The sequence below is a fragment of the Mastacembelus armatus genome, chromosome 6 (genome assembly GCF_900324485.2).
Source record: "Mastacembelus armatus chromosome 6, fMasArm1.2, whole genome shotgun sequence".
Classification (NCBI taxonomy): domain Eukaryota; kingdom Metazoa; phylum Chordata; class Actinopteri; order Synbranchiformes; family Mastacembelidae; genus Mastacembelus; species Mastacembelus armatus.
This window is the reverse complement of record NC_046638.1, coordinates 2,741,530-2,760,870: the sequence shown is the minus strand read 5'-3', so window position 1 is coordinate 2,760,870 and position 19,341 is coordinate 2,741,530. Positions and strand designations below refer to the sequence as shown.

Here is a 19,341-nt window from a genome sequence, read left to right as displayed (position 1 = left end):
AGACACCATAGTCATAACGAGACAACGTTGATGTTAGCTGGTCAGCAAGCTATGGCTAAACACGTATGTCCTTATTCTTTAATAATGTGTCAGCTAGTTTAGCTAGCGCTAGCTGAATATGTGACAAGTTTTGATACTTCAGCTGTTCACAAACAATAATAAAGCAGCCTATTTTAATGTAAATGCCAAATTACCTCGCTCAGTGAGCTGAGTTAGTTAGATGCGTTAGACGGAGAATAGTCTTCAGACAAGTCAAAATAAGCGTAAACAGCCATTCTGGGGTTTCCATGATGGGATGCTTTGGCTGCTAGGTTACCGCTAGCAACAGCGAACGTTCGTTCTAGCGTTAGCATTAACGCAAGATAATTAACGCTGAGTTAGCCCACAGGAAAACAAAACTAGTAAAATAAAAATGAACAAGTGGACCATCACAGGGAGATGTACCGCCATGAAGCAGTTTATAATTAAGTTTTGACCGCGTACACCTCAGTTCGGTAAAGTTTGTTTGGTACCGATTCTCGTTTAACTTGCGCGGTCACCTCTGCACCGGAAGCGGAAGTGATGACGCTATGAAGCTAACTAGCTTGCACAAGTCGACTGCCAGTTGCTTAAGAGTGTAATCTGAATGGGTGTAACTACTCCAAGTTTTTGATTTCCCATCTGCAGTCAACCTCTGTTCTGTTATAGACAAGGTAAGTAGGGGAATGCAAAAAAAGACCTAAAATACCTTATGCGTCCGCGATTGGGAGCAAAGTTAGTTAGCATTTGCTGCTAAATTAGCCGTATCGCTAACTATGATTATGTTGCAGCAGCCAGTCTGAAATGGTCAGAACATGTTGTCTTGTACTATTTTATTGCTGTTATCCAGTCATAGCAATCCCGATTTTATTTATTTAACCCACTGCTGCACTTTCATAGCAATTTAATCATGGTACGTTTCTGTAGCTAACGTTATAGTTTTCGATTGCTACTAAGGTATACCTTCAATTGCTTTTGCTGTCCTGCAGACAGCTGTCATTCGGCCAGACCGATTGCTAGACAATCGGATTTTTCCAACATGTAAACTGTTATGGCCACCCAGTTTTATACGTTGGGTATCTGCCAAGTCATATTCCCAAATTATAGACTGGAATCATCCGCAGCAGAATCAATTAATTGTGCAGTGCCAACTCCTTTGGGGAATTGCATGACTGACTGGTTGCTTTCAAAAATGCAAGTCTAATTAGGAAATCAATATAAAGTACAAGGTACCTGTTCCACACACGTTTGCAGCCTGTTCTTCTGCTAATTCCTATATATATATCATACATCCTTGCTGTCCTGTACAGTGATCAATGACGGCTTTGATCAGCCATGGCTGCTGTGTCATGGAAGGAGATTTTACTTTTGACTGGACTGGTGGCGGGGTGTTACTGGAACAGTCTGTCTTGTGGCTTTGTGTTTGACGATGTCTCAGCAATCCTTGACAACAAGGACTTACGGCCCTCAACCCCTCTCCGCAACCTATTCCTTAATGACTTCTGGGGAACACCCATGGCTGAGGTAAGTGATGGTCCGTGACACACCACTGTGCTTCAGCAGCACAGGCATACTTTTATTTACACTTGTAAATGTTACATTATTGACAGAAGTGGAAGTGGTATTTCTTTAACATTTATATTTTGTCTCTAAAGTAGTTTATGAGCAATGCTTATTATAACTAGTGAAACCATAGGAATTTACTGGCAACCTACACAGATTAACTTGGCTTTGAGGTTGAGTTGAAAGTTCCACTAAATATTTGCTGGCCTTGAATGTCTCTCATTTAGTCAATTAACCTGCATAAATGTTTTCCATGACAGGAGCGGAGCCATAAATCTTATCGCCCCTTGACAGTTCTCACATTTCGACTGAACTACCTCTTCACTGAGCTGAGCGCAGCTTCCTATCATCTGCTCAATGTGGTTTTACACGCTGTAGTATGTGTGCTTTTCCTGCGAGTGTGCCGATTGTTCCTGGACAAGACTTCCAGCTTGGTGGCAGCCTTGCTGTTTGCTGTGCACCCCATCCACACAGAAGCTGTAAGTCTACATTTTCTAGAAGGCGGCAAATTATGTAATGCACACTACCAGTCAAAGATTTGGACACCCTTTCTAATTCAATTCAATAGAAAAGTATGTCAAAATGTTTGACTGATTGTGTATTTTATGGTAAAATATAGCTTTGCTTTTAGAACGCTGCCAAGATTAAACTGACAAACTAAATGGCTGTTGCTGCATTAAACTAATCCAATGACTATTACTACAGCTGTAAAGTTGTAAAGCAGTGGTATAATTACTTATGAATATAATACCAAGAATGAGTGCAACAGTGCTCTGAAATGGAAATGTTAATTGATTTAGGGGGCTTCTGTACTTCAGCTGTTTTTCTTAAATTAATACACAGGTCATGTTTCTCTACCTACAGTCTCATTTAATGATTTCATTGCCACTAGGTGTCATTTCTAAGTGGAATATATATCATGGGAGTTGATAGTACTGTTAATCACCTTAAAAAAGTAATTTCACTGCCGTACAGTAAGCTGTTTTTTTTTTTTTTTTTTGAAGAGTGAGAATGTCCAAGTATAAGCCATGATGACAATGTGGGAATGTGTTTTCTACCACATTCATCCTCAGGTGTTTGTAAATAGAAAATGTGTTTATTACCTCCCTTATGAAACTAAGCCAGTACTCTCGTGACTGTAACTGTCATTTGAACCTCTTCTATTTATGATTACCAGTGGTCTTCTACTGACTGTGGACATTTAAGTATTTAAAAACTTTTGTTCAGCTTAGATTCTCTTTGAAATTAAAACTTACTTGCTACAGCTGCTTTTCATGGATGTTATATTTTTTTTAACTTGATGTAATTTGATTGGAAACCAAAAACCTTTTGCTTCTTGTTGATAATTTGATCTTAATCTAATTCTCTTCTATAGAGTCTGTCTGGGGGAAAAAAAAAAAAAACTCCTCGCCAATTAGGATTTGTAATTCATCCTATTCAGCATAGTTGAACAGATGACCAGACAGTCCCTGACCAGAGTAGAAGACGACATTGATTTACTCGGGGTGGAGCGTTACACAGCATGCACCACTGTGCCAATCTTCCTTATGGTGCTCACTAATCTATGCAGAGTCTCTCAGACGTCTTGAATGGAAACAATTTGCCTCACAAATGAGCCCTTAGAGTTAGTCCAGCAAATGCCCTTCATGTTATCGCCGTCTGGAATCTCTCTCTGAACGGATCATTTGTTTTTGAGTTATGCTCCAAGTACTGTAGGTCCCTTCATGATAAGCGCCTACAAAGAGGCTCTGTGTGTCCCCATGTCTTTCTCACTTTGTTTTTTTGGGTTATCTGTCTTTTTTTTTAAAAAAGGAGTCTTTTTTAATTTATTTTTTTTTACTCTATCCGAGTGCTTTCAAATATAAATTATTCTGTGTATTCCACAACAGTATTTTAAGGCTCTGAAATGGTACTGAGGGAAAGCACTCATGGAAAAACTGTGCACCAGTATTGTGCAAACAGATGACTGAATTAACTGCAGAAGTCATTCAGGCACCTTACCTTTTTGCACTTTGTGTTGTAGTTTTAATTTGAAAATCGATAAAACTGCCATTTTGCTACACTGAACCCAGTGAAAAATTTAAGCATTCATTTAAATATCTTTACCAGAGTAGTAAAAATTAAAAACTGAAAAATCTAATTTACAACAAGACCTCTGCAGTCTGTTTCTATTTTAACTGAGTAACTAGGCAAGAAAGGGGATTGGTAACAGAGGTACCAAGAATTCAACACTCACCCAGAGCTTCAGAAGTCCTCTACAAACAGTACAGTTCACATAACAAAGATCCAGACTTATTTAGATAATGTAGTTCTTTACAGAAATGAGTGTATGCTGGTTGCAGCCATTAACCAGCAAATAGTAGGTTTGTAAGAGAACAATGCACATTTAACCTTATCTTCCTGTTTCTCCCTGAAACTTTGTGTCATAAAATGATTTGTGGATCAATCTGGTGGGGCCTGCGTGTTTCTAGGAAATTTAGCCTTTGGTTAAGGTAGATAAGAAGTTGTTTCTTCCACACGAGGGCAGTCATAATTTACACAAAGGACAGACAATACTGTCAGCCAGCATGCTCAGTGGAGATGCTTATCTGCTTGGCATTTGATTAGATGATTTACCTGAATAGACCTGTTTTCACAGCTGGATTCAAGGGCTTACACATGTGCACTCTGGTTACTGCCAATTGTAGATGTCTCTAGTAGAGATTATAACAGAGCTCTGTTTTGTATGGTACTGTACTCAGTACGCATCAGAAATATGGTGTTGTGCTGCCACAGACAGTTTCCCACAAGTTGAGGATTTATTTGTGGAAGTTGTTGACCCCTGGGAAGGGAGGGTCATGTGTTGTTTGGAAGCTCTGATACTTTTGACACATGAGAGCCTGTGGCAAAACAAAGACATGCAGGACATTGAAAAGTTATCTTCTAATGAAGAAAGTCATGTTTTCAACTTTTATGACTGAACATGCACTATTTTGGCAGACTTAAATCCATCTTCACTTTTATCTGCACTGCAGTGAGAAATGCTCATGTATAAATCTGTATAAATGGAAGAAAACACTGACTGCTGTTGCTGTTTATCATCAGGTCACAGGTGTGGTTGGCAGAGCTGAACTTCTTTCTTCAATTTTTCTCCTGGCTGCTTTCCTTGCCTACACAAAATCAACAAGTGCAGACCACTCAATTGGTAAGTGTAATATAACTCAGCCAGTCTTATCTCTGTCCCATGTACACGACATACTGAGTTCATGTCTTTTGTTTCCTATCTGCTCTTCTAATAAGACAGATGCAGGAAACAGGAAAAAATGCATCAATTTTTGTATGCATTTAGTTTACATTTTAGCAGTGTTTTCTGTGTATTTGCTGTGTTTCATATGCAACTGCTAATTTGTTGGTGGCTTTCCATGCACTGGAACCACATGAACATGGACATGGGAACAAGTTTTGTGATGGTCCTTACAGGAGACTCTAAACATATATTTATAACTGGCAAATACTGTTCCGGGTTACTGGAAAATATATCCATAAGTAACATTCATCCCTGATGTTGATGAACACTATTCTTCAATTTATTTCTGTATTTGGTGTTTTGAACACACAACCGAGGGCTGAAAAGAAGGCTGCATTATTCTAGGCTTTGGTATATCATTTGGATTAAGAGGATTTCTATAATGAGAATTTGCACACATCATGGTTACTTACCCTGTTAACGGTTGTATATAGGCTGATCAAGGTAGATTATTTACATGTATTCTTTATTCTTTTTCCAGTTTGGGCTCCTATTGCTTTGACAGTTGTTCTAGTGGCTGCAGCAACACTGTGTAAAGAGCAGGGAATCACAGTCGTCGGTATCTGCTGTGTCCATGAAGTTTTTGTTGCACAAGGGGTAAGGCTTAGCCACTGTTTGTTCCTATTGTCCAGTACACATTAAAGGATGGCTGGCTTTTTAAAAACTGTTATATTAAGAGGTAAAACAGTACAGTGATTTTTACACTATAATGTTAACCCTTCCTTCCTGCCTTTCTCCTGTTACTACTCTATTACTAGTTTACATTGCCCATGCTGCTAGACACACTGCGGCAAGTCCTGCGGGGAAAAGACGGCTTTCCCTATGCTCTCCTGCAAACACTGCTGAAGCTCATAGTCCTCGTCATCAGCACCCTGCTGCTCGTCATCATCAGGGTCCAAGTCATCCAGTCCCAGCTTCCTGTCTTCACCAGGTACGAAGCATTCTGCCTCAGTCTTGTGATCTTAAAAGCTAACTATATGGGCTTTGTCTAAATATCAGGAACTGATTATACACATCAAACACTAAAAACGTATTACTTTCCAGTAATTTTTGTGACTCCAGTATCAGTGACGATGGTGTTCTTCACAAACCTAGACGAAATGTAAATTTTTCTATCCCAAGCTGAACCCCATGAACACTAACTTTGTGATAGTCAAGAACATGCTGCTACAAAACAAAGATGTTAACAGCTGTAGTGCTTAGAAGATTGAAATATAAAAATGCCAGTGTTTCCCACACATGGAATATACTTTGGCAGGCCACCCGAGTATACTGAAGGTCATCCAAGTATATCTGCCCACCATTTTTTTTAAGCCTGTCCAAGTGAACGATGCCATGCAACACACGAGTAACTAGAAGAGGTCGGTCCACTTGCTCTACCACGCATGCAGCTATTTTTTTTTTGCTACGGCAAGAGAGGTGTCCTGAGTTGCCATAAGAAAAAGAACGTTGTAGTGACAGTCGCACACGTTTTGCACAGAAATACAAATTTTCGCTCAGCATCTGTGTTAAAAAGGCTACAGAGAGGAACAGAGAAATCTTCTCTCTAGATGTGTCATGGTGGACAACACAAGCCAGGTACAGTAACTTGTTCCCTTATTTTGGTGGTAGCTTCTGTCTGTGAATGTGGCAACTATGCTGTGTTTTTAGCTACAGGACGACATGTGACATGTCTTTGGGCTATGATGGCTACCAAGCCAGACTCATTTTAGATAATGTTAGACTACTAATTTCCGTGCATTTACTCCGCAGATATGAATATTCAAATATGAATTATTTTAGGACAATATGGTGTGAGGTAGAGGGAGAAATAGCATCAGAGGTAACAGCATGAAATGGTGATAAATAATGGATAACATTGCACCTCAGTAAGTGCAGTCAACTTGAGGTGAAATTACAATGGACGTCAAGGAGGGTGAAACAGAGACCAAACCAGATTCAAGCTTTATGTCTCATTTCCAATTGGTCAGTGGTTGCTGGCCCAAGTAGTGAGAATGCAGGTGACCCCTGCAGGTGGATTAAACACAAACCTGCTCCAAGTTCCACACTTCAAGCACTGGCTCAACCTTACCAAGCATTTTAATGTCTTACTCTTCACATATGGGTGGAATTGGGTTTAAGTTTAGTCTGAAATGTGAAGTCAATAAAATACTGAATAAATCCAAATATTGTTAAAGGTCGCATGTATTTGTTATTTGCTGGATGTAGTTGACCACCTTTTGTGTTGGCCTGTTCTGCTGGCTACCACTGCAGGTATATATCAGACCTGTGGGAAACACTAAATGCTATGTTGAAAATGCAGGACAAACACTAGACTGAAATGTCCTCCATTTTTGTTGAGTAAAACTTAAAAAAAAAACCTAATGACAAAAACTAAAAACTACAAACTAAACTACATTTTGTAATATTATTCATTATGTGATATTAATGCTTTGCTTGTAGCACATCATAGTTAAATGTTTGATTTGGGTCTGTATTAAAAAAGTGTGACCCTACAGCTTCTGCATGTTATCTACACATAAGTAAACATGTGTAGATACTAAAGGGCAGTGAAATACAGTGAAGGTCATCATTTGAATGTAAATGGATTGCATGATTATATAAACATGTTAAACTAATCTGGTTCTTTTGTTTCTTTCACATTATGTAATTGTTTACATAATGCCCTTATTTAGAAAATCTGATAGCTCCTGACTTCCTGCAGCTGATGAATGTGACAATGTGGTGTAGTTGTTCTTTTTCAGTGTGGCTCTGTCTTTGGTAGCTAAAAAAATAAAAGCAGTCTGGGGCAGATAAAGAGATACGTGTTGCAGCTATAGGTAACCTAATAAATCAGAAGCAGAGATTTAGATAAACTACATGATTAGTGAAGACATTATGGCAGTGGCCAAATGTTAAATATTTTCATTTGATTTAATTGAGTCTAAACTATTTAGAATATTTTCTGTACAGGATTCGATGGGGACTCTACCCAATGGCATTTGATCACAAAGATAAAATTCCAGAGCTGTAATCCTTAAGCTGTCTTCTGTTTGCCTGAGTGAATTTCTATGTTAAAGCCATAACATTACTGCTTTACCAGTTGTGATTATTTTCCTAAGAACTGGTGCTTTAAAAACAGGCTAGGGTTATGTTACCCAAATGGGTAAGACTGACAACAGGAGATGATGTGTCACAAATAGTCACACACACTAGAGGCCACTAGAGGCTGGAACACAAACAGAAGAAACTTGCCAAAGAACAATTATTGACATTCATACTGATTTCACACTTTTAGGTTATTGATTGGTTATTGATTTGAACTAAAGCAACCCTATCTCTGACTCTTCTATCAATTTTCCAATATTGGTTTATTTGGTTTATCTACTTTCATTCCTATTACTATACTCAATTTACTAAGCACACTTACATTCCTGAGGGAATAATGAAAATAATGGTCTTTTTTATTTTAGAGCACCTCATTGCCTCTCATTTAGTATTACTGTAGGTAAACTGTACTGGCTGTAAGTTTTTGTTTTTTGTGTGTTATTGGGATTATACTTAAGGAGAGCAACTGAGGCTCAACCTGATGATAGTGTGAGGGTATGGTATAACAAATTAAATATACAATAAAACTGTGTCTGATGAAGAACACCAAGCTTGACAGGCAATATGCATGCTGTACTAACTTTAGTCTTTGTCTCTTCTATGCCTGTCATGTCTTGGGTTCTTCTATGGCCGCTGCACTTGTGCAGTTCTTAAACAGGCTACAGAATGAAGGAATACAAATGTTTTGTTTTAATTTATCATGCTTCCTTATTTTGTTGGTCAGTTCAGTTTTTTCTTTTTGTCCTCTTGTAGATTTGACAACCCCGCAGCAGTCAGTCCCACTCCCACTAGACAAATGACTTTCAACTACCTGCTTCCTGTGAACGCCTGGCTTCTGCTGAATCCATCTGAGCTCTGCTGCGACTGGACTATGGGCACCATCCCTCTCGTGGAGTCAATCCTAGACCTCCGTAACCTGGCCACACTGGTGTTCTACATTGTTTTGGGCCTGCTAGCTTACCACAGTCTGCGGCACAGACACAGCTCTGCCAAGACTGTCATCATGGTGAGATGGTTTGGTCAGATTATTCAGCTAATCTGATGTAGTTGTGCTACTGAGTTGTCTCTGATGTCAAAAGGTACAAGTGGCAAGTGTTGATTTTATTGTACCACCAAACCTTTTTTCTTGACACTACAAAGATTCTTGAACTGTTTATCAAATTAAGCAACTACACCTGTGCTCTGCCCACCACATTGATGTACTACAGTAACACTGTTGCTCAAAGCCACCTGTGTCAGTTTTGCAGCATATAATACAGTCATACCATGGCTTACATCATTAATTGGCTCCAGAAGGCACAACGTATGTCAAAAATTGACATAAGCTGGACCAAATGAATGAATAAACGTAGCATCTGCTCTGAATGACGCCAACCCAAATGCCGGTTTTGCCATCCAGGAGCTAGGTCATACCATAATACTATATACAAATATTAGACTGAATAGCTTCATTTTGGGGCATATTATAAAATCAACCACACAATTTAATTATGAAAAAAAATAAGATTGCTTTAAATTTATGCCTCACAATAGCAGGAAATAAAGAATAGGCGATATCAGTCAGTAAATGAAGAAAAATAAAGCCTAAGCTTTTACTTGGGCTTTGAAAGAATGAATGAGTGGAGATTGTGGTACACAGAAGCAAATTAGCATCTGTTGTGCAACAGGCCCCATGGCTTTGGTACTTGAAGGTCAGTAAACTTCCTCACAGTATTGTTCTTAGCTTCAGTTTTAGAAAAAGGGACCACAAATCAACACAAGATGAACTGAATTATGACCTTTGCACTGTTTACTCTGATTTGCTAAGAGCATTTTGGAATATGTTGCATAACAATATCACACCACTTTAACCTACTTAGCATCATTGCAAGGCTGCCAGCTGTGTCCACTGTTGTCCACTGAGAGGCTCTGTCCTAGGGTGCTTTTTCCTACCTGCAGTGGCTGCTGACTGTGCACTGTACTGCAAAAAAATATTTACATTTCATATCATTTTATCTGCTATTTTCTTGTTTAATCATTAAAATGTATAGTTTAAAAAAAATCTACTAATTTGTCCAAGACCCAAACATAGCCTTTGACAATAAAAAGACTTATAGTCACCAAGATACAAACTAAAGTGGAAATTATTGATTTATTTTTCCTTTCTCTTTAAGGCACTGTCTCTGATCGTCTTGCCCTTTATCCCTGCATCCAACCTCTTTTTCCCTGTGGGGTTTGTTGTGGCAGAGAGGGTGCTTTATGTGCCCAGTATGGGATTCTGTGTTCTTGTTGCACATGGATTCAAGATCGTCTCGCATAAAGGGTGAGTACTTGTCGAAAACTGACACCTTATCGCTTATAACAAATAAAAACCCTCTTATTCCAAGCAACAGATTACTCATACCTGTGCTTATTGTAAACCCATTTCTTACAGTTGTCCAATTTCAATAGGACTACACCTTTATCCTTTATTGTCTAAAATAACGCAGAGATTTGGTTGCATTTGAAAAAAAGTTCAAGACTATTGTGTGTCCCTTCACAACTCAACATTGTCAGGGTCAGACTCTTTGGTTAATTGTATCACAAAATTAATAAAATATAACGTTGTCCTTTGTAGACACTTGAAGAAGATTTCCTGGTTGATGATTGGAGTGCTTTTAACTACACATGCAGTGAAAACATTCAACAGGAATTGGGACTGGGAGTCAGAATATACTCTGTTCACCTCGGCCCTGAAGGTAAGATGGAAAGACAATTAAGTATTTGGGGTATTTTGGTCCAACTTGCTAGTGTATCCTGGCCATTTTTCAACATTAGTAAAAGCTTTAGTAGGGAAATTAGCTCAGTTATGAATTAAGGAAATATTAATAATTCAACCACCTGTCCTGGAGTGTATAGCTCAGTAGAGTTATGCAAAATGTATATTTGCCAGTAAAAAAATGGCATGACACCAACTCTCTGTTGATCTAGAAGTAAGAACCGCTTATGTCAGGAGCTGGGGGCAGGATCATTGTGCCGAATCCGAATAAAGCATAGTGTGTTTATATGAATATTTATTTCAAACAAATGTTGAAAAAAAATTTATGTTTTTGCAAAGAAAAATACAGCTGGCCTGTGAACCTGCAATGCATTTGTGATGTGCAGGAAGGCAAGAGACGAGGGGAGAGACTGAAAATTTAGTTAGGGAAAATGGAATCACGTTGTTTGCTATGATTTTTTTATTTATTTTTTTCATGGTTTGCTTCAGTGTTTTATTATTACATAACTCGTCTTTTGTTTTCCTCTCGGTCCTGCAACATGCGAAGCAGAGTTTCTTTTGACCAGCAGGAGATTAACCTAGCCTCTTGTGGCGGCTTAGTTACTAACATTAGCAGTAGCTTCTTCACCGACATGCTGTGCTCACTGCTCGGTCAGCTTGTGTGTCACATGGTTGCAGGGATGACACTAGAGAAACAGAGCACTATTTATAACTATTCCAACAAAACAGCAATTTCATCTTAGTGAAGATGCAGATGCATCAGAGCGTGGGACATATACGATGACTGTAATAGTAAAAATGATTTTCACCTGTGTTCTTGGATTCACAGTTTTATCTACAGGTAGATTTCCTGAGAAGACAAGAAGCTGTTTTGTGCTTTATCTTTTTCATTATTTTATGTTCTTCATGACTTCGCCTTATCAAATATGTGTGCTCTTTACACAAAGGGGCATTGTATACTCAAGGCTGTATGGCTGTGACGACAGATGTATCTGTGAAAGAGTACCTGAGAGATATGCTCCTCAGAGATGTGGGAGACTGGGTGTGACAGAATTTTTGCATTTGCGTATTAGTAGCAACCATAGCTCAGTAGGAGCTGAGCAGCTGGGGAAGCAACTTAGTCTGGCTGTGTTCTGTGCCGCTCCTTTTCTTGCAAGGTAATAAAACTTAAAAGACAACCTGGGGACATTAGGTTACTGACCGGCATGTGGTCTTTATCCCATCTTCAGTTCTACACTTTCATCACTTTGTCATAAAAGACTGGATTAATAAACTGAATGACAGCTGATTCCAAATTATAATTATGAGGGATCATTGATGGCTCAATCTTAAAAAAAAATTAATTGAAATAGAAATTTTCTGCCATAGGTCAACAAGAACAATGCCAAATTGTGGAATAATGTTGGCCACGCTTTGGAAAACCAAAATAATTACGCAAGGGCGCTGCAGTATTTTCTCCAGGCCACCCGTGTCCAGCCAGGTAAGAATAAATAAGGCATTCATAAATAATTTCAACAAGAATATTTGTGAATTAAATGATGGTGTCAACAATTTTCCAGAATGTTTTGTGTCCATACAAAGTGTGTTCATAATGTTGACTCACTGGTCATAAGACTGATGAAATGAGGGCTGTAATACCTTGTCTTAAAAAAATAATTATTCAAATAAAGTTCAAAAGACTTGTTTTGGACTGTCAGACTTTACAGAAATTTATCTTTATACATGATTAACATCCAACTCATTGTTTGAATTCATTTATTATAGTCAACCTCTTGACAGCATGCACCTATACATTGCATTGACACACCTATACTGAACTTATATTTAATTTGAATATAGTTGGAGCAGGATAGGCCATTCACACATTTTTTTTTTTTTTTAATTTAGCCTCACAGATTAGTTTCCAGGAAGCTGAGACAGTTCACCACCCAGTAGTGTTTCCCCATGATTAACAGTAAACGCATTAACCTGATAAGAATTTCCTGCTATGCTAATCATCATGCATCAGTTCTGCTATGCCTGACTGACCCCATGTATCACTTTACTTTTCTTCCTGGCTCCCAGAAAGATTTATTTTGCTTCCAGGCTCCTCAAAACAAAGTTGCTATTTTACTTAAAGACACTATAATTATTATTTCCCATTGTTTATACTTAGTAGGATTATTTATGGAACATCAAAATGAAGCAAAGCAGAGGACACATTAAAAATGAAGTTGATACGAAGGGTTAATTTTTTTTTTTTTTTCCCCTCACTGTTGTCTTTCCTTATACTCCATGCAATGTTTCTCCAGATGACATTGGTGCTCACATGAATGTTGGAAGAACCTACAAAAACTTGAACAAGTCTAAAGAGGCAGAAGATGCCTACTTGGTTGCCAAATCCCTCATGCCACAGGTATCTCAACGTGTCACATACTATCCACAAATGTACGGCGCTAACAGGTGATACCAAACATTAATGACTTCTCTGTTGACCACTCAGGTTATTCCTGGTAAGAAGTATGCAACACGTGTGGCCCCTAACCATCTGAACGTTTACATTAATCTGGCCAATCTGATCCGGGCCAATGAATCACGACTAGAAGAGGCCGACCAGCTCTACCGACAAGCTATCAGCATGAGACCAGACTTCAAACAAGCTTATATCAGCAGGCAAGAGTTTTAACTCCATACCACAATAAGCATATTGATTTATCACATCAACCTTTATCTATCCACACGTAGAGAGCACTACTGTAGCTTCAGTCTGTTTTTAAGATCCCATAATCTAACAGTTAAAACACCTCCACCTACAGCTAAGTAACAATGACGTATTTTATCTCCAGGTCCATTTTTTTTTCTGCCTTCATGACTTGTCCCAGCTTTCTGATATTCCTGGGAAGCAAACTTTGTCACAGAAAAACAGGAACAATTAAATATTGAACATATTACAGGTTTTATAGTAAGTCATCAATTATGTGAAAGATATAATTACCACATGTAACTCTTTATTTGTGTGCTTTTGATTTATTAAATTTTACTTGATTCAGAGGGGAACTTCTGCTGAAGATGAACAAGCTCACAGAGGCCCGGGACGCATACCTCCGAGCCTTGGAGCTTGATCGCACCAACGCTGATCTGTGGTACAACCTGGCCATTGTCAACATTGAGATGAAGGACCCGTCAGAAGCACTAAAGAACTTCAACCACGCCCTGGAGCTCAACCCACGCCACAAGTTGGCACTCTTCAATTCCGCACTTCTCATGCAAGAGTCTGGTGAGTGAGGTCTGCCAGCTCTGCAATGAGGAAGTTTAAATCAAGTCCAGTCTCCAGCTCCAGTAGAACTCAACTTGTTAATGGAAGGCACCTGGAACCTCCTTATGTACTTTTTAACACTGACTGGTATGAACAAAGAAAATAACCTGATATTACCTTTAGGGTGTAACCAGGCTCTTAAGAATTGGCCCTTGTGTTGCAATGAACCATGCGTGCACTGGCAGAGTTCAAAGTTCTGTCAAGTCAAGCTTCACCGACTATGACAGTGAAAACATTTAATGAGCAGTTATATTTACGTGAGGTTTAAGCCGTTCATGTTACCTTGTCCACCCATGTTTATTTGCTTTTGTCAATCTTGCTACAGGGTTCATGCACCCTACTACCAGCACATTCCTGCTGCAGGTGAATCTCACTGAGAAGTGTTTGTCCACTGCTGTGATCTCATCACACATGTAATGCACTACATCATTAATACGGTTGAAAATTTCCAAAGTACTGTAAAAGAGTAACATGTCCAGACACTTTCTGAATAACATTGTGCAACATGCCTCATGTTTGCCAAACTCATGCAGATTGCTTACTGCACATATTTTTCTTCAGTTGCAGTCTATCAAGTTTTGCTCCCTGGAGTCCTGAAATGACTGAGTTCCTTTTTCTACTACAGGAACATGTAACTTAACTATCAAGGGCTTTTCCTATGTGAGATTGTATGGACGTAAAAGACAGCATAGTTTCCACTCATTCTCCAGTAGCTCTTTATTTGTATATTATCTTATTAATTCTCAGATTGCACAACGCTCAACATCAATACAGAACCAAGATGGTAGCAGAAGCTTTGCTGACAGCGTAAACGTTGTTTTTGCATAAACAGAGTTCTTTGCCACTTCTGACTTTTTCCTGCAATAGATGGCCAGGTGCTCCATAATATTTTTTCATCTTCTCATTCCTTACATTCCTGCTTCTACTGGCTTCATCCTCTTTTTTTTATTTTTATTTTTTTTAAATCGTACCACTTGTTTCTAGCAAATACAGAAGTTTAAATCTCAGAAAGACAGTATTTCATCTTGAAGAACAGGAATAGCAGAGAAGTGCTCACAGGCAGACTCCCCCTAATCCTCCAAAGGTCATGAATTGCAGCAGTGGCTGAGCTGGTATTTAACACACTGAGAAATAGCCTATAGCTATGTGTGCTACAGATCAGTACAGTATTTCTGCCTCCCCTCAAAGAAAGGCACATAGCAGAGGTGTCTTATATGCATTTCACTGTCCTGCACTGTGACTCATACTGTCCCATCTCCCCACTGAGGGCCTGGCTTATCCATGTCCTCCCTCCTCGAGAGTCGAAAGACAAAGTTATATGAAAAAATAAACAAAAAAAGATGGACAAACAATCAACTCTGTAGCTGAATGAATCAGTTGTGAATAAAAAAAAAAATTAAAAAAGAATGACACTTTATATTGTGCCTGCTTTCTGTCCAGGTGAACCAAAGTTCTGGCCTGAAGCCAACCGCCGTTTCCTCACCTATGTGGAGGAGGAACCTGAAGATGCCAACGGCTATTTCAACCTCGGCATGTTGGCCATGGATGCCAATGAAAATACAGCAGCCGAGCGGTGGATGCGGAAAGCCATCGACTTGCATGCCGGCTTTCGCAGTGCCCTGTTTAACTTGGCATTGCTTTACTCTCAATCTAAACGAGAGATAGAGGCACTGCCTGTACTGGACGAGCTGTTGCGCCACCACCCAGAGCACATCAAGGGCCTAATCCTAAAGGGCGACATCCTCATGAACCACAAAAAGGACACACATGGTGCTAAGATCTGCTTTGAGCGCATTTTACGCATGGACCCCACCAATGTGCAAGGCAAACACAACTTGTGCGTGGTGTACTTCGAGGAACGTGACCTGCCACGGGCTGAGCGCTGCCTGGAGGAAACACTGGCGTTGGCACCAAATGAGGAGTATGTGCGCCGTCACTTGAGTATTGTACGAAGTAAAATGGCTGCCATGAGCGCTGCAGGGCAACCACTTACTTCAGCAGAGGGAGCTACTATAACAGGTAAAGAGGAAAAGCTGAAGAGGGTTAAGGAGGGCACAGAGGAGGTTGCTGGGAGTGAGGAAGAAGGGAGGGGTGTTGATGCTGTTAGAGCAGAGGGTGGGGATGAAAAGAATGTGCGGAAATCCTCTGCAGAAAGCCTTGGAGATATGGGCATGGACAAGTCAGAGTCTTTGGACAGTAGCCAGTCTGACAAGCGGACTAAGGGTAAGTCCAGTAAAGAGATTAAAGATATAGAGAAAAAAAGAGCAGCTGCCTTGAAGAGACTAGAGGAGATTGAGCGCATATTAAGTGGTGATTGACACTGTTGTAATTTATAGCTGGACTACTTCTATAGAGCGCTTTAAAGCTCTGGGAAAAGACCTTTTTTTTTTTGCCCCTTAGAAATGTGTACTCCTAATCAATTACCATTTTACTTTTGTTTAATCGTGTTTGCAGGTTGTTCAGCATGATCCCTTTGTTCTACCACTAATCATGTAAAGAAGGGAAATGTTGATCTGCACATAAAACCCATGTAACAATAAGCACAAAGCCAATTTGGGATAACCTATTCCACGCTTATAGCAAATGTAGATTTTGTGCTTCACTTGAATGTGATTTCACATATCACAGTTATAAATATTTGTTTTGGTTTTTTTCCATTTGTAGTCATTGTTTATCACTGGATTTTTTTTTTTTGTTTTGTTTTGTTTTTTTTTTTAAACTAAGATGTGACTCACTCCTGTGTGTTATTGTTCATAAAAACAGAATGATTGTATCATAGACAATTAAAGGAAATGATGTGTTCCCCAGATTTCCTCAAGGCAGGATGATATTTGCAGTTTGCGCTTCAAAATAACCTGAACCACATAGAGAGCAAAATCCCCTCCACACTACATCAGCACCAGGCTTGTGTTCTATCGCGGCAATGTCTGCTAATCTTTATTGATCTCACTCGGCACTTCCTCTCAACTACATCATCAGCTTCTGTGCTCACAGCTGCTTTCATTTTTAAATTTCATTGTGATCCCATCTAAAAACTATTATCTCACTCTCTTTGTCACATTACCCACTCTCACAACCCCCCACACTTCTCTCCCATCCTTAAGCCTCATTAGATGTTTTTCCTACTCCAATTGAGCACATTGCTTTGACCTGAGCAACACCCATTTTATTTAACAGTCAACAATGACGCACACGTATCCGCTGCGTCAGGCTTTATCATGTGTTCTTCATTTTCCAAAGTTCCTTCCACTTCACAAGGGGAATTTTCACAGCACATTTGCAGAGAACAGAACTCCTCCTTCATCCTCATAAACAGCACTGATGCTGTTTTATCTTGCTGGCATTAAAATATCAGCGGGATATTCCACACATTCATGTTTTTCTAGTAGCCTCTGCATTCACTTTCTGCAGCATTTACAGCTGTGATCACTCATCTGCTATTTTCCAAGGGGGTCTGATGATTTAAACAACAACTCTGATTGGGAACAGCTGAATACATGACAATAAAAACACTTTACCACACAAACCGTTAACAGCGTAGCTTCACCAGGAGCCCTGACAGGACCGTAACATAGGCAGACCTGTGATTGTAGATGTGAGGCAGGTCAGCTGCGTTCCAGTTCATCACGTACAATACAAAAGCAGATTATGTAGAACCGTCCTTGCAGGCTGATGTTATTTTCACAGCTCTCACGATGTTCCCGTTTTCCCTTCACAGTGCAATAATTAGTTCCAGTATGATGACTCTGCTCAGTGCAATTCTTGAAAGTGGTATTAATTGATTACTGTAAGTTAGCACTGTGCTAAGTTAGGAGCCTTGCTATGCATTGACCTCGTTGAGCTGCGAAGCCCCATGTACATATATTTACTGTGTACTTGTATCCATGTACTTGTATTTATTACTTTTATATACGCTGCAAATGCTGTAGATGTGTTTGTTTACAGTATGCTTTAAATCCATGGTGCATTTCTTTGTCTCTACTAATTTTCAAGGTGTACTGTCACTTGTAACACATTTCATATGTTTTCCCTTTTAAACTACAGAGCCCATGTCACTGTAAATCATGTATTAAATATTCAACTGGTGGCCCTAAAGAATAGGTACAGCTTTGAACAAGAAAGCATCCAGTTTGCAACATTTTCTGTTCCACCTCACTGTGTTGAGTAAAAGATTTTTGTACGACTATGAGATTTTTTATGGAATAGGCCTTGGTGGTCGGGTTCTAGGTTATTAAATAAAGTGAGATGACAACTCATCGCTTTAGTTTTGCTCTGTCTGTTGGCAACATGTGTGCAGCACAGCTGATTCCTGCAATGTTCCTGTTGGTAGTACCGTCTGTGGTGACAGACGTGCATCACGTACTGCAGTTCCCTTTCATACCAGACACATCATGCCAGCCCTTGCTGGGTCTTAAGCACAGTGCCAATCCAATTTGAAATCCCAAATTGAGCTCCAAATTGAAATCCAATGTACCGAAAGTATGCTATCATTAGTCACTTTAACCAATTGAGTTTGGTAACTTCATTTACAAATACACGACATCTAATGCAACTATCTATCCACTGACATGATTTGACATACTGCACTGTGAGGAAATATTGGAAATTAAAGGGTTTTCTATGTAATAATTATATGCTGCACTACCACCATAGGAATGAGGGAGCAGCGGGTAGGAGGTGTAGCTACATAATGCTTAAGCGACCAGCCATGAGAAGCTGCTTCACTAATAAAACGGTTGTAGATACAAGTCCTAAAAACAAGACTGGATGAAGTTACACCTACTTTCCTATCCTTTGGCTATTTCCATGAATTGGCTTGCACTTTTGAGTGGTGGGAGAATCACCTGAATCTCCCTCCTCCTCCCGAAAAGATGGAGATTACAGCATCTGGGCTTAATGTCCATCAAAATTCAATACTTAAAGTCCTTGTTAATTACTTTTGAACAATGCGGGAATAAAGCATCACAGATGTGAAAACCTTTTAAAACTCTAGGCCAATGCAGAGCCTGATGGTTCAGCTCAAGTGGACCAAAGTGCACCTGTCAAGCTGTCAGTCACAGGGTGCCTTTCAGACAGCTTTACGTGCTGATGTTTTCCTCAAGGCTTTTGATGTTTCACAAATATACTGTGCAGTTTTATTGTCTGACGTTACTCCTGACAGAACACTTTACATGAAATATTACATTTAGTTTAAGGCGGGTGACATTCATGGGCAGGTTATGTTCCAGTGCTTGTTCAAATTCACTTCCGCCTCCATTTAAAGTACTCTAAAACACATAAGGGATTAATTAGTTGTGGTTATTAGTTTGTACAGTCAAGAAAAACTAACATTTATTACTTTTTCTTACATATCAA

General features: G+C 39.4%; 2 protein-coding genes across 2 annotated transcripts in view; one reads left to right on the top strand and one right to left on the bottom strand.

Annotated features, from left to right (window-relative positions):
• cep290 (centrosomal protein 290) overlaps nt 1-536 on the bottom strand; it is a 31,048-nt gene extending 30,512 nt beyond the window's left edge. Inside the window, exon 1 of the mRNA XM_026312521.2 lies at nt 195-536. The gene's annotated coding sequence lies outside the window, so the exon portion shown is untranslated. The remainder of the gene's footprint in view (nt 1-194) is intronic.
• A 16-nt stretch (nt 537-552) lies between these two features.
• Nucleotides 553-18,242, top strand: tmtc3 (transmembrane O-mannosyltransferase targeting cadherins 3). Its single transcript, XM_026312520.2, has 14 exons — nt 553-692; nt 1,329-1,542; nt 1,842-2,060; nt 4,666-4,765; nt 5,349-5,464; nt 5,626-5,798; nt 8,708-8,960; nt 10,108-10,256; nt 10,551-10,671; nt 12,060-12,171; nt 12,983-13,086; nt 13,174-13,343; nt 13,721-13,947; nt 15,427-18,242. Exons 2-14 carry the CDS (start codon nt 1,354-1,356, stop codon nt 16,302-16,304), a joined length of 2,811 nt encoding a protein of 936 aa, XP_026168305.1. The 5' UTR covers nt 553-692; nt 1,329-1,353; the 3' UTR covers nt 16,305-18,242.
• Nucleotides 18,243-19,341: the final 1,099 nt, after the last annotated feature.

What these genes read in the sequence shown, in the direction of transcription:
- tmtc3 (XM_026312520.2), top strand. Translation starts at nt 1,354, where the DNA reads ATGGCTGCTGTGTCATGGAAGGAGATTTTACTTTTGACTGGACTGGTG. An exon ending in GGGGAACACCCATGGCTGAG is followed by an intron (nt 1,543 to 1,841) that starts GTAAGTGATGGT and finishes TTTCCATGACAG; the next exon opens with GAGCGGAGCCATAAATCTTA. An exon ending in CAGCTTCCTGTCTTCACCAG is followed by an intron (nt 5,799 to 8,707) that starts GTACGAAGCATT and finishes GTCCTCTTGTAG; the next exon opens with ATTTGACAACCCCGCAGCAG.